At 39.6% G+C, this 10,628-nt stretch overlaps 1 protein-coding gene across 1 annotated transcript; it reads right to left on the reverse strand.

The window, feature by feature from the left end:
- Window positions 1-2,599: 2,599 nt before the first annotated feature.
- On the reverse strand, window positions 2,600-6,455 carry LOC149023164 (putative E3 ubiquitin-protein ligase XBAT31). Its single transcript, XM_089143717.1, has 8 exons — window positions 6,099-6,455; window positions 5,948-6,007; window positions 5,738-5,809; window positions 5,511-5,632; window positions 5,254-5,394; window positions 5,036-5,143; window positions 4,519-4,783; window positions 2,600-3,814 (listed from the first exon to the last, which is right to left on the reverse strand). The coding sequence occupies exons 1-8, from the start codon at window positions 6,276-6,278 to the stop codon at window positions 3,422-3,424; spliced, it is 1,341 nt and encodes a 446-aa protein (XP_088999843.1). The 5' UTR covers window positions 6,279-6,455; the 3' UTR covers window positions 2,600-3,421.
- Window positions 6,456-10,628: the final 4,173 nt, after the last annotated feature.

Genomic DNA, 10,628 nt, shown 5'->3' on the forward strand with positions numbered 1-10,628 from the left:
TATGTAAATATTTGCAAAATTTGCTTGGAATAGGAGAGTATCGTCCTGGTGCTACCAATGCTAGCTGGTGGGTTGATTTAGACTAATTCTAGTCCGGAATGAAATATGAAGTGGAGAAGTTAACACTATGTTTTACAAGATGATTCACTCATAAAAATTACACACACAAATGAAAGCAAAACATTCAATCCAAACAGCAAAGAAGAAAGAAAAATGGTTTTAAAGTAAACTCGAGATCGGAGGAAAACAATAATATGAGTAAGACCGTAAGAGATTTGAACAAATAACGATGCCCAGCAACACACCTCTCAGCTTGACAGAAAATGTGAACTAAAAATAAGTAGAGTCCTACTAGTAGAGATGATGCTCTACAAAGCAGCGGCATTTGTTCGAAGATTTACAGCGTTCGTTCAAAGACTTGCAACGGCATTCAAAGATTTGCTGCAACGTTCAAAGAGATCCAGCCACCAGTGTTCAAAGAGTTGCAAGATCTGCGAATAGGGTTTGGACGAATATTGTTCAATTCTCACAGCGTAACCTTGAGTTCTCCCAAAGTCACGAGTGATTTTGTCGAATCATGTCTATTTATACAAGCAACCAAAATTGGTAATTCTATTTGAAAACAATCACAAATTTACACTAAAAAATAGAATCACCCGATTCTCACAACCGATTCTCACAAATCACGTGGATTTCAAATCATTTATAAATCAAATGTTTTTTTTTTTTGGAATCATGATTCCCCGGAAGCCAATTCCAAGAAATTGTGGAACCAAATGCTACCTAACATGCTACAAAGCTGACTTCTACTTCGAGTACTTTCATAGTGATACTTGGTGAAGCTATGTTGGCAGGAAAGGGGTAACCTTTCGTGTGTTGAGAGTTGAGACTATCAACCACCAAGATAGAGGCAAAGTTTGAAATATCGGTTGGTGTCGTTGTGTCAATGGCTGGCGACACCATCCACACAGCAACACCAACCGATATTTTGAGCAACTTTTTGAGGAGGTTTGATGAAAAATCGATCCCCCGTTTCGAGTCGATCCCTTGTTTCGAGGGGCATTTGGGGTTATTTTGGCTTAAAATTTGACGTCTAGCTTAATTTGAAACCAATAAACACATTGGGAGTGTTATTTTGACATAAAACGTTACCTAAAATAATGTTCTTAATTGACAAATGTCCAACTGTATACGGGTGAAAGCTGTGAAACTAGAGTTTGGAAATTCATATAAACCAAATCATCTAAAGTCTACAACGTCATATCCAGCAATATGAAGTAAGATGTACTCATAGATGTCGAAGATCGGACCAAAATAATGGTGAAAGGTGCAAGAAATAAGAGAGAGAGGCTTTGGAGAGTTTGGAGCGGAGGGAGAAATTAAAAAAATGAGAGAAATTCGGTCAAAAATTCGAACGAATTTCTATTTTATCATCGACATTAGACAATATATCGCCAACAGTTGAAAAATCGACCATCATAGTGACGATATATTATCGATATTTTGAAAAAATCGTGTCACTAGGGGGGAATCGTGTCGCCCCCCTTCCCGTAGGGTGATATATCGCTGGCACATTGTACAGAGGGTAGAGGACGTCCCAAAAACAAAAGAAAAAGAAAAAGCGTCGTAGCCCTCTGTTTTTACTTTTACGTACTAGATTCTCCTCCGTTCCAATTCCATCAACTTATAATAAAAATTTTTATATTTGAACCGATTTCAATACTAGGTTGACCCAACTTGATTTGAACCTATTCAAGTTCTTGATTTGAATTGTTTATATCATCTCTACCATCTCACTTAAGTTACCAACAAGGACAACATCTTCGTTTTTAGGCTTTTAGCCAATGGAACAACAGTTTCAACAACATAGCCATCACCTGTGGAGCAGATTGCTGTCTTAGTAATGACTGATGAGTACATCTGCACCTGGTTCAAACTACAGTAGAGAGTAATAAGCAGCCGGCTCTGTGATTATGAGCATCGAGCTTCAAGTAAGTCAATCCATATATAAATGATCTCCTAAGTCCTAACTTGGAGGCTCTCTCTCTGTGTGAGACCTGATCACCTTCCTGGGAATAATTGAGGTGTTTTTCTCTAGTTTAATAGATCTTCTCTCTGGCTCTGGCCCCGGCCGTGGGTCTCTGAAATACAGGAAAAGAAGATCACCTGTCGGGTTCTGGCTCTTTTGACTGAGATACAAGAAGAAAACAGATCATCCTGTAAGGGGGAATAGAATACAAATGGGGCCCACGCCACTTCCCCATTTATGCTCTTTGATCCCCCAGAAAAACATAAAGGGTTAGGTCCTCTCGATCATATCGATCTCTCCATTATCGAGATTGGCCATGAGAGCCAGATCGATTAGAGACTAGAAAGGGCCAGCTCAGGAACAGCAGACCAGATTTATGCACTTGACAAATCCAAATCTCTTCACAACCTCCCCTAGCTTGCAGCTCCAATGTGACGTTGGTACCTGGTACGTAGTGCTTCACTAGTCAAACTTCAATTTTATTTATTTATTATTATTATTATTATTTTCTTTATCAGCATTCTCGTTTTATCGAAAAGCCCAATCCAGTCCACATGATAATCCACACGCACCCAACCAGAAAATTCCTACTTCCTGTGATTTACTAATACACAAAAAGTATTCGAATATCCATTCTTGAAAGGTTAATTTATTCTTTAACAAAAAATACAAAAGGCTATTTTATTCCTTCAGCAATGGTGGAGTATTCAGAAGATGGATGATGATGATACAAGAATACCTAAATCAAAAATCAAAAGGATGCATCTAAAGATGAATTCTTATTTGTTACTGGGCTGTGTCAGCTCAACTGCTCAACAAAACTTTGCAAGGTCTTACTGTTATCGATCGAACTCAAGCATCATTGATGATGGAACATGGCAAGTCATAATTATGACTGCTTGTATTGTCTTATTAATCCTTTTAAATTTTAAAAGATGTATACACATCGAAGCATATACATCAACCTCAACAATCTCCCGCATGTACATCCCAAGAAAAATTGAGAAACATATATATGTATAGAGTTGAAAGCCAGCCAACACTAAATTCTGTGTTGAGTTGGTAACATTGCAGCAGCCACTGAAGTATATATTCCTTAGGAGACACCAACTTCTCCTATTCAGGCGCCCAACAAGACTCTTATAATTAAAGTATATACCACTGCTTCTTCAATCTTAAGTAAACAAAATTACAATTAAGATTTCCAAGAACAGAACCCACCTGCCCATACCTGCAGAATCTTCTTCCTTACTTTGAACCTCTTCTCATTTAATTTGCTTTTTAAAGAAGCGCCCAAAATCTAACTGCCAAAGGGAGCATCACTTCATATAGATACATAGCCATAGAGAGCAAGCGAGAGAGAGAGAGAGAACTCTTAACTCTTTAAATGGGTCATGGTTTGTCAACCCAGTCACCACTGTCAGCAGCATTCCTTCCTGAACTGCGGCCACCCATCTTCCCAAATGAACCCACAGCTGACAAGCTCTTGAAGCTGCTACTACCCTCACAAAAGGTTTGTGCCTTCCTCGACCTCCATATCTTCGAGGAATTGGTTTCCCCATCCATTATTTCGTCCTGTGTCTTGTCCTTGACAACTACCAGTTGGGCAATGCTGCTGCGGCAAAATGGGCAAACAGGGGGAATCATGCATGCAGTGTTGGGATTTGGCTTGTTGTGGCAGCACAAAGCTAGAGTACATTGGGCACACATCTGGTGACCACAATCTTTGACCTCAATTGTGCAAACCTGATCAAAACAGATGCAGCACATCTCGTTGTCGCTTCCCTGTGTAGATTAATTCTCTCAATTAGACCAAAGGAAATTGAACTTGGTAACTCTGTTGCAAAAATAAACATTAAAAGAGTAGAGGACACATTTTGCTGTTGTTTTCACCTCAAAGAATTAGATATTATCCTCACTTTTAAAGCCCATTTCAGTCAAATAGTCCATTAAACTGGAATCATAAACTGAAAGTCTAACTATGGAATATGATACATGTCTATGGGAAGCATGCATACATACCAGAGGCTTTGCTATTTTCCACCAGCGGCTCGTCTTGTATCAACTCTATGCACAAGACTAGTTAATGAGGGAGCCTCCAAATTCTATAAGCACTCTCTTAGTCACCCCAGGGATGGATTATAAATATAGAAACAAAGGACTCCTGATGATTTCTTGAAAATAGAAATCTTTGACATTATTTTCTGACATTTCATTCTAACTAATGTTAGCGATGCTGATTGAGAAATATAATTCATTCCTCTTCAAAGAATTGCACAGAGAATTCCATTAATTTCTAGAATACAATTCTCCCCATAAATATCTTTTCCAAACGTTACTATAATTAATGGAAATGATTAATTTTACTTTCGACTTATAAAAAAAAAAAAAAAAAGAAGAATAAGAAATATATATTAATTTCCTCAACTTTTCAGAGGTAAAAATCATAATGGTGGGCATTCACATAGAAGTAGGGTAAGGAAAATCACCTCAGAGACATTGTCATCAATACATGCTTCATCAGAACGCGGAGGGGACATCGGGAGTGAGCCTGGTGTCCCCTTCAAGATATTCTTCTCCCTCTCTCTGTTTGCTTCCATAAGAGCCCTCTCCATCAGGACCTTTGCCTCTGAATTAAGCTCACTGATGAACTTCAATGGTGCTGGCCACACAAGAGGCTCTGCTGATGCTGGGTTCAGCAGGGCTGCACACGTCACATGCTTGTGTTTTAGAGCAACAGTGTACGGTATTCTCCTGCAGGAATGCCCCAATCCATGTACACAATTTTAGTGAATGCAGACCTTCACAAGTCCAAACTTCGGGATTCATCTATTTAACAGAAGATTGAGAACAAAAAATCTAGTTCCAGCAATATCAAGGCCTCAATGACTGTCACAAATAAACAAGTCATTCTAGAGTTCAATAATTTCTCCAAGTCATGGGCAATGTGCATATTGGTATAGTTCCTAGTTCCAGCATAAAAAAGAAGAATGAGCAAAAATTTACCCAGCTGAGTCTCTTTGAAGCCGATCTGCACCCCAAGCCAGCAGTTCACGGACACAATCCAGCGAACCTCCTCGAGCTGCCAAATGAAGTGGAGTGCTCCCAGGGCAGCTGCAATGCAATTGGGAGTTAGATCACTATAAATTTTGGAGATCACTATTGATATCATTAATGTTATTGAATTGTGTATCAAAATGGGACCTCCAGTAATGGATTATTACCCATATCCGCCTGATATTGCAGAGACAAGAGCCCCGGTATCCAGTAGGACATGAACGCAATCCGCCCGTCCTTGCCGGGCTGCTAAGTGCAATGGAGTAGCTCCGCTGCCGTCTCTGACATTAACGAAACGAGCAAAACCCCTATAGTTCAATTTCATCAGTCACAGCTAGAGATGCCATTGAAACAATCGAGTCCTAATTAAAGACATAACATAACCAGGTGGAAGAGGAATAAACAAACAGGGAAGTAAGCCCACCAAGATTCGGCAACAGGGCTTGAATGTGCAGCTGAAAGAATGGCTCGGAGACAATCTGAATGCCCGTAATAGGCAGCGTAGTGCAAACAGGTCCTCCCGTGAACAGAATCAAACATCAAAATCTGGTAAAGGAATTCATACAAAACCCAACTCAGTCCACCGTTGTGGTTCAGAATTTGTCACAATATTGAAATAAGTGTGGAAGATCAATAGGAATTTCTACATACATTTGCCCCTGCTTGAAGGAGCTTCTGCACGCATGAGATCTTGCCGTGCATTGCTGCCAGCATAAGTGGTGTCTAAACCAATTGAACACAACATGTAAAATGAGCATACGCTAACCCATAAGAAGGGTGGGGAAGAAAAAACACGCAAGATCAAGCATTTCCAAATAGAGGAAAGCGTATCAACTTCCTTTAATCACTAAAGGAACAAACCTTCTTATGACGATTAAAGATATCCGGCTGAACAGATCCATCTAAAAGGAAGGAGAGAACCTGTTCATCATTAAACCCATAAAAACTGAACATTTTTGGGAAGGAAGAAAAAGAAAAACCAACAAGGGGAGAAAGCAAAAAGAAAACCAACCTCGATCCGACCATTCGCAGCAGCGATATGAAGGGCGGAGAGCTTATGATTGACGGAGTTCTGATGAAGTAGTGATGGGTCTCTATCCGAAAGAGCAATAACGGTTTCCAGGTCTCCAATCTGAACAGCACGGAAGAGGCCATGTTCATAACTTGCTCTGCAACTCAGGCCCTGACCCATCTCCTTCCCCCGCCCACTTTCCCTCTCTGTCTCTCCTCTGAAATCGTTTCACATCCGACAGCCGTAGCCGGAGAGGAGAGCACCACCTTCTCGAGCGCCCTCCTTCCTCGGAAGGGAAGGGAAGGGAAGGGAAGAAGAGGTGGTGGTGGTGGCGTAAAGATCCTTCAAAGGGGAAAGATAAACAGTGGAAGCAGTGTGGACTAAAGAAAGACGGATCGAGGTCTCGGAGTTTGGAACTGCCCGAAGGTCAGCATTTTGTACGGATATCTGACCGTGTGACACTTCGGGCAGCTGACATGTCTGAAAATTCAAGATCCGAGTTGGGTAACGCCTATTGCGAGTCCTACGTGCTACGCTACGACTCGTCGTCGACATGTGAGAGTCGATCTCAAGTAACAACGCGGTCCACGGCCCAGGCCCACCAGATTAATATTACATTTTTCTCATTTACAAAGCAAAAGGAAAAAAATACAAATAAAATAAAGAATCTCTCTCCCCTTGCATGAAAATGACGTCCCTGTCCATCTCAATCCCATTTTTTCTTCTTGCTTCGGTGGTTAAGAAGGACATGATCATCATAAAACATTAAAACCCAACCCCACCCCAGAAGGGGAGGAAAAAAAAACAAAAAGTTGTTGGTGACGATCATAAGTTCTTCATATCTTCACGACAGGTGTCTTGCATGAAGATATCATGAAGTATCTCTCCATAAATTACATTCCAAAAGATCGATATTTGCTCATGCTAAGACTTATTTTGTTTTGGTATGTAATTAAACAAAAGAATTGTCCACGCCATTCAATGTACCTTCGCCTCTCCCTTTATGTCATCTCATAACAGATTTTAGTATTTTTTTTCTTCTTCTTTTATTATTCTTTTTCCTAGCTATATTGGTCCCATATTGATGATGATGTTTGCTGAATCGAGTATCCATTTTTTTCTTTTAACAATTAATTTGTGGAAGGGATGAGAAAAGAATGAACTTTTTTTTTTTTTAATTAATACAAAGAGAAAACCAATTACAACTGAGAAGATTATGACATGTTGTCCCAGTATTTAGGATGCCTAGTTCCTATGGATTGTAAGGCAAGGTTTCTTCATACATTTAAAGGTGTTGCATTGTTTTGGACGATCGGAATATTATTTGTATTGGATACTATGTATAGGAGATCTGAAATTGATTCTAAAGGCCACGGTTTTTGAGGAACCGGTACAAGATTTTTAATTTGCTCTCTGTTGGCCAGATGTAATCAATCCAAAGAACAAAGAGCCATTTTCAATCCATGAGCTAGTCCTTTGGTGATTGCCTTGATAATGGTGCCACCATTTAGTTTGCCACTCCAGCAATAAATCAATTGGCTGTGATGGAGTATACCCCAGCAATACCCAACCTCCTGAGTTATCATGTGTGTTTCACCTGCACAAAATAGTATTGTAAGTCCTTGTGGTAAGCTCTATTGAAGAAGTAAATAAAGAGTGTCAATATTTTCTTTAGTCATGTGTGTAGTGTTTGGGGCATCCTGATACTCCGGAGGTTGAAGCTGTATAGCATAATGCCAACAGTTAATATAGTTCAAAACCTTTATGGGATTGGGTTGTTCATTCTTGAAAGAATAGCATTATGAGTCCACCAAGTTATAATTATTATGGAAATTATCCACCTTAACATTGGACTATTAGTATGTGAGTTATAGAATAAATCCACACAAAAGTCTTGAATGCTTGAAAACGACAACAAATCCTTAATTAACCCTAGAGGTCCGCCGCCCAGATTCTTCGTGTCCATTCACAAGTGAAAAAGAGATGCCAACTTGATTCGCTGCTTCCACCACAAAGCACACATCAATATGAATTTTGAAGCCAATCGGTGAGAATCGCATTAACTAGGATTCCTGCATGAAAAAAAAAATCAGAGGAATATTGAGTTTCCATAGGAATAACCACCATCTTCAATACTTATTTAGATGCGAAGAATCAATAGAAGAAAGCAACAGTTGGTGATAAGCCAATTTAGTAGTTAGTCGCGGAGCAGAAGAAAAACTTAATCGCCAAGAATCAGGCTCAAGGGTTAACACAATATTATTAATAGCATTAGACGTCGGAGAGCAGAATGTAAGGGAAATTTCATATGCATATCGATCCCTGTTTCTCACAATCTCTGCTAATTTCGACTCACGAGGGGAAAAGTGCATATTGAAGTAACCTATCCCTCTATTAGATGTATTTGGCACCCAATGGTCGAACCAAAAGAAAGTGTCATTCCCATTGCCCACTTTCCTAGCCACCAAGTTCCTTAATAAAGAGAAGACAGAACGTAAGCTATTCCAAACATGTGACCCAGATTTATTTTGCACTCTAGGGTCAAAGAGAGAGGTTTGGGGAAAATACTTTGCTTTAAAGCATTGTGCCCAAACATTGGACTTCTCGGTTAAGAGTCTCCATCCCTATTTGACAAGAAGGGCTCTATTCATAAGTTCTAACTTCTTAAAACCCAGACCTCCAAAAGCCTTAGGTAAACAACACATATCCTAAGATATGAGAGAGAGAGAGAGAGAGAGAGAGAGAGAGAGAGAGAGAGAGAGAGAGAGAGAGAGAGAGAGAGAGAGAGAGAGAGAGAGAGAGAGAGAGAGAGAGAGAGAGAGAGAGAGAGAGAGAGATTTTTACCTTTACCAGATTTACCTAGCCAGAACCTATGGCAGAGGGAATCCATGGACTTGCATACCTTTTTGGGAACTAAGACGTATTGGATATGATATATAGGCACAGCTTGTAACACAAATTGAATTAGTACAGTTCTCCCTACATATGAGGAGTGAATGAGCCTTCCAGCTTGCTAGTTTAGAATTCATCTTATTCACAACTGGACACAAACTATTAGATCTTGTTTCTCCAGGGAATAGGGGCTACCCAAGTAAGAAGAGGACTTACTCATCTCCTTCATTCCTAGAAAATTCAGAATTTTTTCCTTTGTAGGAGAAGTATTCTTGCTAAAGTAAGCTTTACTCTTCTCCATATTGATCACCTGTCCTGTCATAGCCCCAAAAATGTCTAGCACAGTCTTGATCACACAGATGTCATCTAAAAAGGCACAACAAAAAATGAAAGTATCATCAGCAAAAAAGAGATGGGTAATTTCAGTAGCAAACTTGGCTATTTTAATGCCCCGAAAGGCATTTTCAGAATTAAAAGCCCCAAGAAGTCTGGACAGAATTTCCATAATGAGAATAAAAAGGTAGGGACTCAAGGGGCATCCTTGTCGCAAACCTTGAGATCCTAAGAAATATGAGTAAGGAGAACCATTGAGCTTGATTGAGAAAGAAGTAGAGGATATTAAACATTTAACCAAGTCACAAAATTTGGAGTCGAAACCTAGACATTCCAAGACCTTTAAGAGGACACACCATTCTACTCTGTCAAAGGATTTTGACAAGTCCAACTTGAGTGTAACAAACCCCTGCTTTGCCCTAGAAGTCTTCATAATGGAAGACTTCATGTGCTAACATTAGATTGTCGATAATTTGTCTACCTGGCAAGCTCTCTGAAGAGGAGAAATGAATTCATGTAAGAAAGGCTTAATTCTAAGGGCCAAGATTTTTGCAATAATTTTATAAGAGACATTGCAATGGATAATAGGCCAAAAATTCGATACTAAGACAACCTTCTCAGATTTTGGGATGAAACACAGGAGAGTGTGATTGGTTCCAGGAGGGAGTACAACATTACTAAAAATTTTTGATGTAAATTGTACAATATCCGATTTGAGTAGATCCCAAAAATGTTGGAAAAAGCACGCCTGGTACGCATCAAAACTCGGGCCTTGGAAGCCCCAATAGAGAAAATCGACTGATGAACTTCTTCTAAGGAAGGGCAGAAAGAAAAAGTAGAGTTATGCACTAAGGAAGGAATAGGGGGAAAGAGCATATCTAAAAGTGGGGGTAAACTCGGGCTACTGAAAGTATATAGTTCCTGCATAAAACGAGCAAAACAGTTAGCAATTCCAGCCGGATCAGAAATGAATTCATCTCCAATCTTAATAAACTCAATTTTTCATTTTTTTCCTCAGGACTTTGGCAGCTTGATGGTAGAGTTTTGTATTTCTATCTCCATCAGTAATGTACTGGTTCTTGGATTTTTGAAACCAGAATGCTTCTTGAGCATCATAAATCCATCTTAACCTGTTCAACTTTTGATTGTAAAGATCCCAATCAGGATAAAGACAATGCTCCATCACAAACAATTCTAGTTCAATTCTTTCACAAAGGTTATTAACATTACCAAAATGAGTAGCATTCCACCCTCGAAGGAAATTAGAGAGAGAAGCCAATTTGGAAGTGAGGTCCACATCACCAA

This window comes from Hakea prostrata, chromosome 2 (assembly GCF_041222555.1).
Source record: "Hakea prostrata isolate BN-2017 chromosome 2, UWA_Hpros_2, whole genome shotgun sequence".
Taxonomy (NCBI): Eukaryota; Viridiplantae; Streptophyta; class Magnoliopsida; order Proteales; family Proteaceae; genus Hakea; species Hakea prostrata.

What these genes read in the sequence shown, in the direction of transcription:
- LOC149023164 (XM_089143717.1), bottom strand. Translation starts at nt 6,278, where the DNA reads ATGGGTCAGGGCCTGAGTTGCAGAGCAAGTTATGAACATGGCCTCTTC. An exon ending in CTGCGAATGGTCGGATCGAG is followed by an intron (nt 6,008 to 6,098) that starts GTTGGTTTTCTT and finishes AATGATGAACAG; the next exon opens with GTTCTCTCCTTCCTTTTAGA. An exon ending in AGCCCTGTTGCCGAATCTTG is followed by an intron (nt 5,395 to 5,510) that starts GTGGGCTTACTT and finishes ATTGAACTATAG; the next exon opens with GGGTTTTGCTCGTTTCGTTA.